The sequence below is a fragment of the Lissotriton vulgaris genome, chromosome 5 (genome assembly GCF_964263255.1).
Source record: "Lissotriton vulgaris chromosome 5, aLisVul1.2, whole genome shotgun sequence".
Classification (NCBI taxonomy): Eukaryota; Metazoa; Chordata; class Amphibia; order Caudata; family Salamandridae; genus Lissotriton; species Lissotriton vulgaris.
Window position 1 is genome coordinate 1,133,231,753 of NC_141693.1, and position 18,783 is coordinate 1,133,250,535.

The 18,783-nt window shown below is 44.4% G+C and overlaps 1 protein-coding gene across 1 annotated transcript in view; it reads left to right on the plus strand.

The window, feature by feature from the left end:
• NHLRC2 (NHL repeat containing 2) overlaps positions 1–18,783 on the plus strand; it is a 1,046,453-nt gene that overhangs the window by 942,378 nt on the left and 85,292 nt on the right. The window contains exon 10 of the mRNA XM_086922864.1: positions 8,534–8,759. Coding sequence (XP_086778990.1) covers positions 8,534–8,759 — 226 coding nt within the window. The remainder of the gene's footprint in view (positions 1–8,533; positions 8,760–18,783) is intronic.

Below are 18,783 nucleotides of genomic sequence, written 5' to 3' on the forward strand. Positions count from 1 at the left end.
GATTCCATTGATATCGGTGCATTGAGCCTTCCCATTGAGGAAACTAACCCCATCTACGAGTGTGAGTTGAAGAGGGAAGATCCTTTTATATACAATTAGATGAGAGGAGAGAGCACAGTAGGCAATGCCGGGCACACATCACTGGAGATGAAATATTGTTGAAGGGACATGACACTGGTTGGGACAGAGAAGGGCATTCATTGCTTCATACCTCATATCCCTCCCCTGTCATTTTATCCAGCTATTAGTGGCGTGATAAACCTCCAGTCAATTATTAATTATTTGTTAAAATACCATATCTTTGCAGTAATTTCTGAAAAGGAACTGATGAAATCGTCCAATACTTCAAGGTCACCCCAAACCTCAGGATATATGTTTGCCTGACACATATTTCAGCCACGGGAAGTGTGTCTCTTGTACAATTTTTGTACTGTAATTCACTGGGAAAATGTTCGATGAAAGTCCTATATTAGGATAACCAGAGCCGTAAATACTAAGCCAAGACTGGTCAAAATGAATTTTAGCACTACATTAGAATAGATAATATTACATGCCATGGCGCCATCATCTGATTGGCGACTACTTGTAAAGCATTAATCAACCAATGATTGTTTATTTGATGTTTCAACCCCTTAAAGTACGCACAGTATGAAAAAACGAAATAATAAACAATTCAATGTCCTACATAATTAAAATATTATATTAACTGAAAACACCTTGTAAAAGCTTTGCAGAAAGCAAGAATAAAAACTGCATCCGTAATTGCAATGTCCTTACTGTATAACCTTATATATGACCATTTACTCACACAGCCTGGTAGAATGAAGATCAAAACTCAGTTTTCTCCATATTCTCCTCCTACAGTTGTGCTTTGTACTGCCCATGCGTTCTTCAGGACCTACAATAAAGTTTGAGGCTGTGGTCATCGGGTTTGGATTATCAAGTAATTTACACACAGGAAGAGCAGAACTCTAATCCTGTGTACAAGGCCGGCTTCAGGGCGGTGCGACTAGTGCCACTGCTTTGGGCGCCAAGGTCGAGGGGGCGTCATTTGAATGACAGGCTGAGGAGATATAGGAGCAGCCTGCAGAGATCTTTGTGTGCCCTGAATTTTCTGGGGATAATAATAACAGCATGCTAACGCGGGTGATTAATGCCAGGGGCGGCTCTCCATTGGAGCGGAGGAGCATCGCGCCACTTATGTGCCCCCCAAAGCCCCCGGGATAGGAAATATAATGGTAATTCATTACATTTTATTTTTTATTTTTTATCGTCCTTAAATCAACCGAGCATCAGCACGGGCCAGGGCCTGCTCAGTGAGCAGGGAGGAGTGGTGGCCAGAGGGCTGCCTTTCACACTTGTTTAAAGTGTGCATGTGTCTTTGGTTGGCCATCTTGAGACGGCCAGCCACTCATGCGCACTTTACACCTCTCAACCCAGCTGTCTGAAGACAGCTAGATGGAGAGCAAGTGCAGGCATCCAGTACCCTCTGGAACGGTGCCAGCGGCCTCTCTCACCAATCAGGGCACTGCTCACCTGCTGGTTAACAGCGCGTGAGCAGTCCTGGATTGGTTGAGGGAGTTTGCTGGGGCCTGCACTGCAGTCCCAGCAGCAGACAAGGTCAGAGTGAGGAGGATGTTGTCACTGTAGTCAGGATCGGTAAGTGTGTTTCTTTTTTCTTTTGTTTAACCGCCCCCACCCTCTGTATATGCCAGTCACCACTGATTAATGCACTTGATTGAGAGAACTGTGAGTTGTCTAGTGCTAGTTTTGATTTATGCTATAGCAGGATAGAGGGTTAATGTTCTGTTATATTTATATGTTAAGTGTTTCATCACTTTATCATTACTCATATCTTTCACGCATTAGAATGTTGCTTTCTTATGATGCCTTAGATGGTTCTAAGATGATGTCATGCCTGTGGCATCAGTGAGCAGTTGGTCCAGCTGTGTCTGGCATGAAGATGTTCAGGTCTTCCTTTGAAGAATAAATCCACTTGGAAATATTACCAGATCTACTTGGTTTATATATCATAACAAATTTGGCGACAATACTTGACCAGACACATGCAGGAAAGGATTTAATAAGGAAGATAGATTATCCTGAACAAAAGGGAAGAAGAATCCAACTTGTTGAAAGATTTAGGGAAAGTTGTTATGTTTCAAGCTTTATTTAATACATTTTATTTTTATGTTCGTTGTGTTGATAAAGGGGGGAGATGTGTTATATTTATATGTTATGTGTTTCATCACTTTATCATTACTCACATCTTTCACTCATTAGAATGTTGCTTTCTTATGATGCCTTAGATGGTTCTAAGATGATGTCATGCCTGTGGCATCAGTGAGCAGTTGGTCCAGCTGTGTCTGGCATGAAGATGTTCAGGTCTTCCTTTGAAGAATAAATCCACTTGGAAATATTACCAGATCTCCTTGGTTTATATATCATAACATGTTCCTGCTGCAAAGCACAACATGTAGCGTGCATATCACAGATTTGTGTTTATGTAGATAGCAGTTTGTTGCTGTATTTCTCACAGAGATCATTCTTGTACTTGCACAACTTAAGCTACCATCTTTCTAATTTATCACAGTGAGGTATGAACTGATATCAAAGCGCTGCATACAAATTGCAAGACATAGGTTTAAAATCTTTATCCGTTTTTCTCAATTTGTCTCCAACCTACGGTTGCTAAAACAGGATTTTGTTTAGGTAGTGGTACATTTTTATTAGTATAGACAACCCTAACCACTGTGTTATGTTTTATATCATGAGTTTGCGGGGCAGATTTACCAACACTTTGGGCCACATTGCATCACAACAGTAACACAAACCAGGTGCCTCTCGGTCCAATTCAGGCAATTTTCGGCAGCCTGCTTCGGGAAGATGAGAACCGTCAGAAAATGTTTGGGCTTCTTGCGGGAAGAAAGCAGAAAGACCACGGTTCATGCCCTGGTGACTTCTCATCTCAACTATGCAAATGGTCCCTACCTGGCCTTCCTGAATTCTTGATTAAGAGGCTCCAATTGGTACAGATTGCTGCAGCCAGACTAATCTGCAAAGCCCCTCTGCACAGCACATTACCCCACACCTGAAACAACTCCACTGGCCACCTATAGCCAAGAGGATTGAATACAAGGCCCTAACAATGGCTTTGCACGCCTACCATGGCATGGGCCCTTTCTACTTGAGGAAGAGACTGCGGCCAAACTGCCAAGTGCGGAACTTAAGATCCATTCTACGATGTTACCTCACTGTCCCCGGCTTTTTCAATGTCAGGCAGGGGGGGGCAGATCTTTCTCGGTGGGGTCGGCCAAGCTGTGGAACGACTTGCCTCCCTACTTACGCATGCTGAACTCAGAGTTAGAGTTCAGAAAGGCAGTTAAAACCTGGCTCTTTAGGTGACAGGAATTATTTTGTGGGTCCCTCTGCCCGGTTTTCTGCCATATTAGCGCCAGGACACCTCGCCTGAGGTAGCTGTGCACTTTACAAATACTTGTTATTATTATTATTATTATTCCAGGACAAATCCTGAATTGTGTTGGAAAGTAGTCCTAAAGTAAAACATATTAGCATTTTGCGCTACTTTGTGTCAAGGGGATATTTCATGGGAGATACATGGACATTCCTATGCAACCACCTATGGATTAGATTATCCCTATCTACTATCATTGGTAGAAAGGGATTTCTGTGAAAAGATTACACCTGTTTGAAGCAGGTGTAACTTTTCAGCACAGATACAAAGTTGTAAAGTGTTAAACTTTGTCAAAGTTTAGCATTTTGTACTGAAAGGGTACCCTTTCCGTGCAAAACCCTTTTCTTGATATCACGTACATTCCCTGGCACTATCACACAAGGGTGTGTGCGTTGGTGCAAGGCAGTCTAAGGTAAGTCAGTGCTAGGGGAAGAAGCAACAGTGTCCTATCCTAGTAGAGATTGCACTGCTGTGCTCTCTCCTTTTCACACAACACAGCACGACAACCTAGTTTACTGTGCTGTGTTGCATACAAACTTAGTGCATCTGTCACTTTGTTTCATCAGATGAAGCATTCTTAAAATATAATGCCAACCAATATGGGTGACGTGACCTTGTGGCCTTCATTGTGTTATGTAACATTTTCTATACATTGATTTTCACATTCATTCATTGTCTCTCTATAATATGTGTTTGTGAAGTAAGGCTATCTGACACCATTTGTTGGTATGAGTAGCAATATTAAAGAAGCTAATTAAATGTGAGAGAGGGGCTAAGCAGAGAGGAGGGGCACCTTCGGAGAGTGTTACTGAGGGATCTGTGGGAAAGGATGAACCCAGGTCCTGGGGGGTGCCTGCAAAGGTTGCTACGCTGGGCGCTGCCAACGCTAAAGCCCTTGGTACCAATGTAGAAAAGCTCTTGGTTGCAGCCAATCAATCCTCCTCCTGCGGATCATGCATTTGACGTATTAAAAGAGTGATTGATAGTTTTCTCACACTGTGTGTTGTAATGATTCCGTTTCATCATATGAAACACCGGGTAAGATTTGAATCTAAACCCAGTGTAAACCAGTGGTCGCTGGCAGGAATGATGAAGGCACTGAAGCTCGCCCACAGGTTTAGTACATTTGCATTAGCGAAGTCCCTGAGGACTAATTCGTGTAACAGAGGCATGACAGGCATAACTTTATCACATTGAACCAGAAGTTTAATGATTTTATTTTCACAGGTGGCTGTGTATAATCACCAATACCAAAAACACACGGAGCCACTGAAATAACGTGCTGCTAAAAGCCTCATAGGTCGCTCAGATTTCATGTCTGTCAGATATTTTACGAAATCTCAGCAACTTACTTGACCTTTGTTTCACCAACCAATTATTTTTTTCTAATAGACTTTTTCACGTGGCAATATCAGAACAATGTACACCAAGGGGGTTATTTTTGTGTAACCGCTCATTGTGTTTTCTAGTTCCACAATTCATACATGGCTGGCTCTTTAATCCATGGGCATGATTCTCAAAGTATTTTCCTCACACCGTGACTTTTTTCTGCGGCCGTGTTTCCTGTGTTGAACTACAATAGTGAAGTTCTCGCTAAAAGAGTCCACATAAAGCCTGCTTAATTAGCAAGTCCCATACCTAGGCTCGGTTGACCCAGGTGGAGGGTAGCCAGAGATACCGTTGGCCCATCATTAATTCTGGGTTTCTCATGTATATTAATGTTAGTTGACATGTCTGCTTGAGTGTCCTCAACCCGTTTAGAAACATAGCATTGAGTTTGGAAAAACGATGATCCTATCCTTCCTGACATTTTTATTAGAGTTTACTGTAAGCATCGAGAATATACAGATCTAGTTTTTTGATTTGTCTGTTGTGTCTTTTTAGTTAGTGTTGTTACAGAAACGTTTCCGCTATCCGTCCATGATCTCCTTGTGTTTGCTTTGTTCACCCTAAGTTGGCAGGGTATCCCTTGCTCACTTAGCCACTTGATTCAAGGTAGCCTGGCTGATGAGGAGGGTTCCCCGAAATCAGTACCAGGATGCTTGTTTCCGGCCCAGGGAAGACCTGGCTTGGCAGTTTGGACTGGACTGTTCCCATGAGGCACAGGGTCAAGACTGATATGCATATAGCTGGTTTTGAAGTAGGGTGGAGAAGTGAGCTAAAGAACGCTGATGAATTCAACCCAGATCTGTGACTGGGTGTGAGTGTCTGAAATGTTTCAGTGCTCCGTCCATTATCTCCTTGTGGTTAGAGTTCCAAGCTGTGTGCATTTCAAATATATTGTTGCCAACTTTCTGGCTATATGGCATCCAATTGAAATGATTTAATTCCATTTTGATAGATGGTGTATCACATTCAACGCTGGAGCTTTCCCCAACTTTTACCTTTCTTTTTCTGCTCTTACTTCTTCAAGCAAGAAGAGAACTATAAACCATTTAAGCCTTTAGACATGGAACTCGTATCCAAAACATTTGGCTCATTAACAGTATTTTTTGTGCAGTGCACTTAGAGGGAATCTGCTCCAGGGGTTCTCAGAGCTATATATTTCTGAAACCTGGATTACTCCTTTGCAATCCTGTGTAACATTTTCACATGCAATTATGGTGCATGGTGTAAACTTTGTGGTTCAAAGATTCTTGGATTTTCCTCTTATATCTCTTTTTCTATTTTAATCTTGGATGCCTTGATATGTATATCAAACTGTATATCCCTTATCCTATTCATCAGAGGTATTTCGTCTTCTACACAGTCCTAGTGAAATCATGTGGAAGTTTTCGAACGTTGTGGGCTACCCGCTATAACTGGTTTGATCAAACAGCGTTACGTTTTGCTATAACAACCTCATGATGTTCCAAAAAAAGGAGGGCTGTAAATCTACGTTACAGTACGTGCAACAGGTCTGTGACAATATCAGCAAACAGCTCTAACAAAACTCACTTTATTGCTTGGCATCCCCAAGTGACAGCATTTAGAGGTATTAAACACTTTAACAGGGGCATTTGTAACAAGCACCAGTGGAGCAGGCAGTATTCTTTTTAGTACACTGACTGACAAGTTTAAGAGTTTCTCTGCCACTTTCAACTTGTACAACCATTTCTGAATCTAAAATATGTGACACACTTCTTCATGGGAAAAATAATATAACCAATATGAATAACCCATTCAAGAAATCTGTAAATTGGTCTTGGGCGATCCTCTTAAAGGAAACTTGCCTTACAGGAATAGTAAGCATTCATATACACAAAAGTAAGGATTTGGGGTCCCACTAACGATAAATGAAAGACTGCAGTAACATTTTTCTCTACAACCTAATTTTCATTAGATTTTCATCTTGTGTCAAATCCCTAGCACACATCTACAAACGGCCAGCTTGGGCATTAATGGCACCTGCTACCATAACAATTCATCTTACCCCATTTCTCAACAGCTATCTCATTCAGCAAGAGGTGTTTCTAATGTGTGTAATGTTTACAGTTTCTCATTCATTCTGCGTGGCCTGCTGTACAGTATGTTTGTTCAGGATAATATTCTTAGGAGTATATATCGCAACTAAGGTAACGCCCCACAAACCAGTTTCAACCATTTTGGCCTGACCATTGGTTCTTGCTGAAGTATATTTTAGCAGGCCCCGGCAGAGAGCATTTTAGCCCCTTAATTGCTTCCTAACTGTAAAATGTACAGCAATATACAGCAATGACCATGCATGGTACTGATACACCAAGGGCTAATTGTACAACGCCTTCTTTCTGTCACAAATGGCCTGATTCGTGAAAGCAGAATCAGGCCGTTTGACAACACAAAAAGGCTGTTATTTTTAGTGTATCACACCCAACTTGCAATACAGTAACACATTACCAAATCGCAATTCGAATCTGGGACCTTATATGATTTGGTATCAGGAAAGGTCATGTTTAGCGCGTCCTTGCCAAATACCAAATTGAGGTGGTATGTGCGATTGTTTTGCGGCTGAAATGCTGTTGCAAAAAATTCGTACTTTATCACCAACTCAAAGTTAGTGGTAACCCATTTGCAAATGGGAAGAGGTCCCTATGGAAACCCTTCTCCTTTGAGAATAAAAAAAATTAAGAGCAGGCAGTAGTCCCAGTGCTCTTAAAAAAAATAAATGAATCATTTAAATTTTTTATTTTTTAACACATCCTGTTTTCCTTTAAGTAAAATAGGCTGCATTTAAAAAAATAAAGATTGTTTTATTTGAAAGCAATAACGTGGTGGTCTGCTGACCCAGCAGGTGACCATCCCTGTGACAGCAGCAAATCCTAGTGCGTCACGAATTGCGACCTACTTCATTAATATTCATGAGGTAGGTCGAATAGCAGCCCACAGCGAATCTGTAATTTGCAAAATGACCTTTCAGTACAAAGGTCGCTTTGCAATTCACCACACTGGGTGCAAAAATAGTGGTCACAAATTGCGACCACTTGTACATACATCTAGCCCCAGGTCTCTTGAAAACTATGAATTAAGAACGGATTGACTGCAATTTGAGTCCTTGGGATTATCTCAAAGACAAACAGCAATACATGGATAGAGGGTGGTGTCACTCCCAGATATAAATCAATTGTGCCACCCCTACCCACCAGCAGTGTACTGCTTTCATTGGAACCAGCGGGTCTAGGACTACACGTATGGGAGCTGAATCATGCAGAGATTCCCAGGTTATGCTGTGTGCTACTTGGTATAATTAGAGGGAACCCGGTGCTCATAGCATGCCCTGAACCTGAACACATTGTACTTTACAACTTTTAATGTTGAAGGGATTGCTAAGAATTGGATTAGTTGCAGTAATAAGGCTGCAGCATGGCATAGTTTGCAGTACGATTGATGGAGAAGGTAACCTTACGTTAAAATGAGTGTCCATGTTAGCCAGGTCATAAGACTTTGGATCTTTTGACAGGACACCATCTAAGCCTGAAGATGTGCCTGGTTATAGTAATGTGTTCAGCTTGATTTTGGTGATATATTTAACCTGAATATAATAATGTATTTAACTTCTGGATGGCCAGGCTAGCTAATGCTTTCACTTGATATGTCTTGCAGCTGCCCATACTGAAGCCTGAAGCGTTTGATGTGGTTGACAACCCTATGCTGCCCAGACGTCAGCAAGTAAAAGCACCAAAGCTGCCTAAATCTGCCCCCAGTGTTCCTCTTGCCCCCTTGACCGTGTCACCTGGCCAGACCCTCCAGTACTCTCTACAGCTTACCCTCCCAGAAGGGGCTGAGCTGACTGCTGGAGCTCCAAGCTTCTGGGTACTCTCAGCAGAAGGTGAGTGCTGGGGATGTGTTACCACTGATTAAATATATTTGGGGTATTAACAGCTGTGTTTTTAATGATTTGCTTTAAACGTCTTGTTCAAAACAAACAGCAGTATCTTTATGATAGAATTCTAGGCCTGGGCGGTAAATTCCGTTCCGCTCACGGAATTTGTGAAATTTGGGTAATTTCGCGTTCCGCGGAGAATGCGAAATTGCTCAAAATTCTGTGTTCCGCGACTTCGTGAATTTTTTTGCTTGTTCGCGTTCTCATATGCGTGTTTGCGAGATATTTCCCTGCGAGCATGCAAACAGCGATTGCGAACAGTAAAAAAGCATTGCGAACAAGCAATTCCGCATGTTCGCAGAATTGTTTTTACCATTTCGTGGAGATTTGCGTAACGCGATTATGCAAATTCCGCCCATCCCTATAGAATATTCACGTAAATTTTTGGGTCTATTGTACCAATGTGAAGATGATTGCATATAAATATATTTATAAAGAAAGGCTTCTGGACACCTTGTAATTGAGCATATAAAAGTGGTTAGGAAGTTGATTGGGAGGGTGGCTAAAGATATTTTCAGAAACACTGGTAATCATTGGAGGATTAATGGGCCAGATGTACTATTCCCTATCACAAACATCGGGTGTGCAATTCGCACACACGGTTCTTTGCAAATAAGCACAGAATTTGTGTTTTGCTATAATAGGTCACATAACGAATTGTCCATTCTCAGGGGTAGGTGGGCACAAATGTACTGGGCTAATAAATATTAATTAGGCACGTCACAATTTGCGATACCGCCTCCAACCTTCTCCCAGGGTCAGCCTGAGACAAAAAAATGGGACCGGGAACCAAAATAAAAGTGGTTCCTATTAGTGAAGCATATAGCTAAAAACGAGGGATATCATGGAAATCAACAGTAAAAACGGACCCACCTGGCCATAAAACCGGCCCACAACTTCTAAAAATACACACACACACACTGATGCAGTGCCTGATTGCCCTACAGGCCAGTCCAACCCTGGACCCACCAATGATTGGCCTTGAAAGGCAAGATGGAGTCCTGCAAAGGGTTGCAGACCTCTGTCCCGTCAATTGCTGTCCCAAATCAGTAAACATGTTTTTAGAACAAATGCAGAGATGAAGGCCTGCAAGCGATTGCACACATCCATTCAATGATTTTTCTTTCTTTCCCAAACAGGGAGATTTTTTATTTTTTAAAAAGGCATCCCATGTCCATTAAAGAAACAGGCACTACTTCAAAAACATGTTTCCTGTTTCAAGACACAATGCGGAGTGGAATGGGTTTGGGGGTGCAGTAGTCCTTAGGTCCAACCTGCATGACATAATTTCTAAAGGGGAAAGCGTCTCATGAGGACAGCTTTACCTTTGCAAGTCCGCTTTCACCAACTCTTGGGATGAGTAAATGGTCCATAGTTACACCCGCAATTGTGCCTTACGTCATTGACACATTCCTTTCTGAATCAAAACTAGAAGGGGAATGGCCTTATCACTCTCCCTTCTATTTGTGATTATGAGTGGAACACAAAACTCTTATGTGAGTTGTAAAGACACATAAAAACGTGTTTGTCTATTCTAAAAGGCCCTTATGCAGTTGCACACTCTCCGATTTTGCAAATGACCGGGTTTGTGGCAGCAAGAAGGGTGTTTGCACGTCTTGCCCTTAGGGCCCTTAGATCTTAGTTCTAAAAGGAAAGGACGACCATGAGAGACGAACATCTGCTTCTTTCGGAAGTGAACATGGATGCAGAGAAATTAGGCTAGAAATGATATAAACTAATTCTGCTCTCTTTAATCAGACTTCGAATTAGTCACTTCTCAGCACTCCATCACTGTTCAGCACTCCAACAGTGATGTTTCTATTAAAAGAAAGAGTCAACATTTTTAAGAATTCTAGAATGGAAAAATAATCCGCAAAAAGGGGATCAGGAAAACATTAACAATGTAAAAGAAAGCAGGGGAGAAGAGGGAGAAAGATGGGCTACTGGGTGTCATCCTTTATAAGAGAAAATTGAATAACTAACCAAAATAAAAGAGAGAGGGTAGAACATGGTGAAAAAGAAAAAAGGCAACTGAAGAGAAGAAAATGAGTACTGAAAGTAAGAAAAGATAAAAATGGAAAATGAGAAAGGTTAGTATGAGAGAAAAAACTTGAAGTAGTAAAAAGTCTACATAGCTAAATAAAAAAAATAGCGATAAAAACAAGTAAAACAACTAATTGGTATTTTTTGTTGCTTCACTTATCTAGCTCTTTTGCTATACCGCTCTCCAAATTGTACCCCCTGCACCTTGATCACTATTGCCATCTCAGTATTAGCCCCTTCGCCGCGGCGCGAATTTCGCTGCGGCGCGGGGGGGGGAGCGCGGCGCTGCTATGCTCATGACGGAACCACGCCCGCATGAGTCATGGGCGGAGTGTCCTCATGACGGCGTGGTTCCGTAATGGCCCCGCCCGTTCATTAATTCGCCCTCACAGGCAGGGAATTAATGCTGCGTGGGCGGAGTGGCAACCTCATGACGGAACCACGGCGTCATGAGCACACAGCGCCCGTGGCTCATGAGGGTGTGGTTCCGTCATGCGCACGCAAGGGGTTAACTATTGCTCTCACATATGGAGCCCAATTGTCGTCTTAGTACTCATAATTGCTACCCCGTATGGAAGGCTGGAAGCTCTTTCCCCTACAACCACCTGCCTTGCTCATCAAAGGCATGATCTCTCTGACTTGTGACCATGTCCAGTGCCGTACCCAGTTTGTGACTGGGTATGTCTGTTTCAATAGCACAGCTCTACGAGCATTAGGGAGAGTTGTTTGTCGAATATTTTTTGTAGTTGAAGAGATAAGGCCATATGTACAAAGGTGGGTTCAAGTTGTAAAGCCTGCATTTCAACAAATAACTCACTTTATGAGCAAAAATGCAGTCACTGTCTTGCAGAGTGCAAAAGCCATTTTGCCAGTTGGAAAAGTCTTTCTGATTTGCTAAATGACTTTTACGACCCTTTCTGACTCATAAACAGCAGAGGGCTTGAAAAAGGAACAAATGTACGTATCAGCGGTTTGAGACCGCAGTTACAATTGCAACTGACCTGGGGTGGTAGTGGATTCCCAAAGTGGAACCTGTCACTCCGTGTCAGCTTCCTCTTGTGAACCATGAGTTACCTTTGGGGAGCAGAGAGTCCTCCAGTGCACCACTGAAAGCTCCAGGTCTTATCTGTTGTTTTTGAAGTTATGACGTCTGCCATCCCTTGCAGCTCTTCATCCCTACATAGAAAGTCATTAACAAAGGGCCCAGCATCATTAATATCTGTAATGTAGGTGGTTTACCAATCTTCTGCGAATATTTATTTTGTGATGTCATTGATTAATGCATCCATTGAATCACGAAATGAACTGCAGATCAAAAACTAGTCAGTGTGCATTTTGCACAATCTTGTTTTTTCCTAAACTGCACTTTGTATATCGGTCCCTATGACCCCTTTCCATGAACGCAAGCAATGTTTCTTTTTTCATTTCCTCTCAGAGAAGTCCAAAGTAGTAATGGTAATCAGATGAGCCACAAAACTGTGGAAATGCCTTCTTTGAGTTGTGAAAACATTCCGTTATATCATTTCAGGTTGGGAGGGTTTAGCTGGGTGGGCAGTGGACCATGGAAATAAGCAAATCAATATCTGCCTTCATTGCAGGGGATGAATGAATAATTACTTTTTACTTGTATTAAGCCACCTTTTGATGGTCATGTTAGTTGGGCCTCGTAGTCATTTCTCTCTACAAACCTGTGAGTTGGACTCGAAATATGTTCTTACTTTACCTAGCAGTGAGGTGACGCTCACTTCTTTCCACCTGGCAGAGGAATCAGTAGTCTCAACTCACTGGAAAGTTTTGTTTCTGTACCAGTTTGGTATTGGTCATTCCTCCTCCATCCGACCGCACTGCCTCGCACAGTGGTCCCAGGCAAGCAGATATGTGTCAGAAACCAAGCCTTAATAGGGAGGTCTTCAGAAGCGTTGAGCTGGCGACCCTCTGGTAGATGGGCTGCTGGTCAGATGTTTCAGACTTGAAAAACATCTGAGGCTCAGCTGTTGGAAACTCAACAGTTAACCCACCGTTAGATGAGTTGAGGAACCAGAGGTTTAGTCAGATTCATGACGGGGTTCCAACAATACCAAATATTAAATGGCTACAAAGTCCGAGGATGTGGCGTAAGGGCCAGAGCTGCTCATTTTGGAACTAGGAAACCAGGTTCGATCCGCTGATTGTGGGTAAATCACTTAATCTCCTCGTGCCTAGGAAACAATTCTGACCTTGTGTAATTTTACCAATGCTCATGTAAAGTGCTCCAATACCTTCAAGGCTAGTTCGGTCTATACGAAACGGCCCAAAAAATATATAGCTTCTAGTTGGGAATCTGTGAAACTCGAAAATGATAGATACGCCTTGGAGATATATTTGAAGCCTTGCTGCCAAGGAAGAGTTTAGATTACCTATGGAACAAGTTGAAGATCACCACCAATGGAGATATTTAAAATAATTAGGGACAACACCTCCTTACAAAAGCTGATCTGTATATTTCTAAACTAAATTATTACAGGAGTATTAAAGCAGCATTGACAATGGCATAATAGTTTTGCTGTGTTGCTGGTGTTGTCACTACTGGTGTTGCTGCATTATGCAGCCTTGAAATGAATGACACGCAAGTACAAGTCTTTTTAGGTCGAGGACCGTCGCACTGCGTAGCAGTGGGCAGAGTCTGAAGATTTTATGTTTTCTAGTTAGGGGGCTTAAACCCGCCCCTCTTCTCCATTTGCTGGCTTCCTAAACGGAGGCCAGCCATTGGAGGATAGGGGCATTACTCGGTTGAAGCCCCGTCTTTTTCCGATTCGGGGCGTTTTTTTTGCGTTCTTTCTATCTGTGACATCATCCATCAATCAGCAAAAAACACGCCCCCGAGTCCGAAAATTTCGGACGTTTGCGGCCGCCATTTTGTTGTTGTTGTTGTTGTCAGGAACAGCCTCGCTGCCACAGGGTTCTGTGTGCTCTCATGGACCAGCTCCCGCGCCTCAGCGTGTGTGTACCCGGGCTGGTGGTCACCAGGATCTGTCAGTCCTGCTCCAGGTCTTGTATGCGCCCCTTGTGCCGCATCAGCTCCTTGTCCCGTCCGTGTACTACAGGAACTCCTTCCTCAGTGTACCGGTGCTGCTGCTCAAGCCCATTCATTCAGCAGCCAGCCAGTCACATGGTGCTCGTCACAACTCCCGTCCTTTAAAGGACGTCCGTCGTGTGTGGGGCGGGGGTCCCTTCCCGCCGTCACCCCAAGAGCTGTCCTGACTGGCAGAGCTCGCCTGAAGATCTCCCCTGCTCTCCGTCTTCAGCTCAGGTGTCTCTGGGGCATTCTCAAGTGCACAGACGTGCCCTTCAGCACAGACCGCCGCTCTGCCTGCCTGTCAGCGCCAGACATCCTCATTGATGTCAGAGTTAAGTTGGGGGACGGGGCCCACACTCTTACATGCACTGGAGAACATGCATTCCCATTCGCCAGCCACGCCCCCTTTGCAGTCTTAGCTGGGGGATTTAACTCAGAATGAAGCCACAAGCTGAAGCGACGTGTATGCAAATCTTCCCATTGTTCAATAGCTGGCAGACAATGGGCTATAAGCTGAGAATGACATCACCGGCCAGCACAGCATGCCCCCTGTGTGCCGACTGTGGGATAGGGTGCTACCACAATACCTGCCGTTATACCCTTCACATTGCTTGCAATGGCTCTGCTTGCTACCCAAGGTACCAGTTTGTACTCATCGTCATGGGCATGTGCGTGACTCCCACCCTGCACGCGTGCCGCCTCACGTGGAAGAGAACATATACCCTCCCTGCCTCCATCCACATATCTACCCTCGAGCTTACAGCCGTTTAGATACATCTGAAAATGAAATGCAACACTGAGAATGCCATACAAGAAGCTCTCTCAATGCACGCACATTACTGTCTCAATTAGACTTGGTGATAATTACTCACTGTTGAGATCATGGTAACAAATGCTCATGTAAACTGCGCAGTGCGCACCGCACACGCCACTGAAGCGCAAAGCACTGACTATTCACCTCAAAAGCAAACAGATGTGCGGCCGGATGTGCGGCCGTGCAGATGTTTCTGCAATAGCACACGTGCGGCAGGGCTCCTGATAACACCCAGGGGCGATTTGATACGCTATGTGCGCGCTCTAGAAAAACCCTAACGATATTACAAAAAACAATAGTACGGTTCACTATCTGCACACACAGTCACACCTGGGTGCAGCGGGGTATGCTGGCGCCACCTGGCTGCCACACAGTGCTCCGCGGTGAAGGGCGGGTGTGCCCGTGCTCTTGGTATTTGGCAGACGTTTTTGGACACAATGTCAGAAGGAACTACACGGTATGCAGATTAGCATTGGTACTGCTGGCACAGTCACCCGCGCGCAGGACTGCTCTTAGTCCAAGACCACGGGAACAGCTGGGAAGCACCTTCCCTTCCCACACCGGGAGCTGTGCAAAGTCCATTCCACTTAGTCCAGCTCCCAGTCTTGAAGCACACGTGTCCCCGGGAGCCATGGCACGAGGCCGAAGGGAGCAGGTACCACACCGCGCTCAGGCGCACCCCGGCTGTGGCTCGTGGTCAGCGCCGCATAGAGCGGCACCCTACTTTAGGATGGCGCAAACTGAGCCGAAGGGTACTATGACCTTTCGGTAACATCTGTACCCATCTCTGGCTCAAAGTGGGCCCTCTGTAAGTTGTACACACACCACCCCTTGCCGTACCCATAACCCACATAGCTCCCCCCACAAATCTCGTCCACTACGTCATGTTTTAATAATTTATGACGAGCTCGTGCAGAGGGTTACTGCTGAAAGGGAGTGTTGGACGTACCATGATTCCATTCGGGGTAAGTGGGCACAGTGAGCAACTGGGGTCACTGCAGATAAGCTTTCTGCAGGATGCACTGATAGGAGACAAGAAGCGCAACGAAACGTGAGGTCCCGCCCCCCTACAGAGTACATGGAGCCCCCTTTTCCCCACCCTCCGGAGTTAGGCGCTCTCAGGCCAGAGTATTGTCGTCCTCCCCCATCACCCCCCCCCACACACACACACAACACAGAGGGGTTGCGGGCCCTATTTCGCTACTGTGCAAGACGTACACTGGCGGTGTGCAAATACTTTCGTATACCATCTAGTCCTTGTTTCCCCTGCCCTGCGACTGTCTTCGAGATCCTCCCCCACTATTGTCTTTGTGCACCTCAAGGCTGGCTCATACAGAGAGCTCTTTCCCAGTCCCTGACCCTCACTGACATGAGTTTCTTGGCCCCCTCTATCGCAATGAACAAACAATAGCAGCAGCAAGCTGCTTTTAGAGTGCTTCTCTTCACTTTGGGATAGACAGCGGGAATGCCACAAAATTTAATAATGATAAAATAAATAAATGCGCATTGGCAAATCCAGTAGCTAATGCTTACTCAATGCATTGGCTTTGTCAGTTTGTCGGTCTGGGAAAGACATGGCTTGGTAGTTCGGACTGGACTGTTCCCATGAGGCACAGGGTCAGAGCTGATTTGCATATAGCCAGTGTCTAACCCAGGGTGGTGTGGAGTGCAAAAAATCGATGGATTTAGGCCCAGATCCTTGTACTGGGGTGAATGTATGACATTGTTCTACATTCTGTCCATCAACTGTGTTTTTTGCAATTTTCACCCCGAGTGTGCTGGATATACTCAGACATGAGTCCCAGGCTCTACACACCACTGGAGTCAAGCTATCCAGGCTGATGAAGGCTGATATTCAGAAACCAGTCCTTGGATGCTTGATTCCGGTCTGGGAAAGACATGGCTTGGTAGTTCGGACTGGACTGTTCCCATGAGGCACAGGGTCAGAGCTGATTTGCATATAGCCAGTGTCTAACCCAGGGTGGTGTGGAGTGCAAAAAAACGATGGATTTAGGCCCAGATCCGTGTACTGGGGTGAATGTATGACATTGTTCTACATTCTGTCCATCAACTGTGTTTTTTGCAATTTTCACCCCGAGTGTGCTGGGTATACTCAGACGTGAGTCCCAGGCTCTCCACACCACTGGAGTCAAGCTATCCAGGCTGATGAAGGCTGATAGCCAGAAACCGGTCCTTGGATGCTTGATTCCGGTCTGGGAAAGACATGGCTTGGTAGTTCGGACTGGACTGTTCCCATGAGGCACAGGGTCTGAGCTGATTTGCATATAGCCAGTGTCTAACCCAGGGTGGTGTGGAGTGCAAAAAAACGATGGATTTAGGCCCAGATCCTTGTACTGGGGTGAATGTATGACATTGTACTACATTCTGTCCATCAACTGTGTTTTTTGCAATTTGTCAGTTTTTCAGCCATGTTTTACAACAACACAAATGCTCCTCAATATCGCTGAAAGTAAAAAAAACATTTTTAAAAAATAACCCTGACGCTGACAGCAGGTAGCATCATAGCGCTTCTGTTTCTTTCATTGCTGCAGAGAGGGAGGGTGAGAGTGGGAATGAACACAAAAGGAGGAGAGAGCGTGTGTGTGTGGGAGGGGAATTAGATCACGAAAACACATAATATTTAGACGAAACCTTATGTTTTGCAGTTAAACAGTATATATTATGCGGGCTTTAAGTGGGATGAAAAATCTGGTGGGGGCTCTCAAAGGAGCGTGGCTGATGTACTTAAGGGTGTGGCTTAAAAGATGTAAGCTAATAGATGATCTGTGCTTAGCATAGCATGCCGTCGGCTGGTGTTTTGGTGCTTCTGTCATTGCATCCAGATATATAATACAACACGTCGGGGTCGGATTGGTAAGACGGGCACTCTGGCAATGGCCGAGGGGCCGGAATATTCCTTCTCAATGTATGGGGCGCATCTTAAAACGAGCCCTGAAGCTCGAGCTGTGGTGGATGCCAGGGGGAAGCCCAAGCAGCGGTGTTTACCGAGCGAAGGGGGCAGCGCAGAGGCTCCCACACAAACTCACATGTTTTTTTTTATGCCTCTGTTCCCTGCTTGTGAGCGTTTTTTCTTGCCTCTGTCCCTGGGGCGTTACTGGGCAGAGATGGTCGTGTGGCTGACCTAGACTGAGGGATGTCTGTGTGTGTGTGTGGCTCTGTGTGTGTGTTGGGCTCTGTGTGTGTGTGTTGGGCTCTGTGTGTGTGTTGGGTTCTTTTTTTTAGTGCCTCTGTTCCCTGCTTGTGACCGTTTTTTTCTTGCCTCTGTTCCCTGCTTGTGACCGTTTTTTCTTGCCTCTGTTCCCTGCTTGTGAGCATTTTTTCTTGCCTTTGTTCCCTGGGGCGTTACTGGGCAGAGATGGGCGTGTGGCTGACCTAGTTTTTTTAGGGGACTTGTTTGCATGTTTTGATGTGGCTGAGTGGGAAACAAATAGTTTCTCTTTTATTGCAGAAGCAACCTTTCAAATTTGGGTTCCCGCTAGCCACGTGAGTTGGAAATTACGTCAAACATGCTATTTCTGTGAGAAGGGCGGTGGTTAGGCTTCGACTCTAGATTTCTTCTCCATGATTTCTTACAACAATTAACAGTACCAAAGGGGTGCCAACCCAGCTATTGGCATTGTAAATGACAATGCCATTTATTTAACGATTAAGCTATTGGCAATGTTAATGACAATGCCATTTATTTATGATTTAAAAAAATATATATATATTGAGCAATGCCAATAGCTCTACCTTTAATAATGCCGCGACCATTGCATTGTAAATGCTTGTTTTTTAAGGAATGTCAACTTTCCAACTTACCATGCAAGGAAGGAGACCTTTTTCTCGCTCCGAAGAAAGATTCCCTGTGATACTCCGATAAACCCACCTCGGACAAAATCTCACAAGATCCATGTCAGAGTCTGAATTGCCCAACCGTTGTGATCGACGAAAACATGGGCTGCGCATTTGTCATTGGCACAATACGTCTAAGCCCTGGTTCGCTGCCCTTCAACGCTAGGGTACACTACTTTCTTTGATATATTGGCCTATTGGCA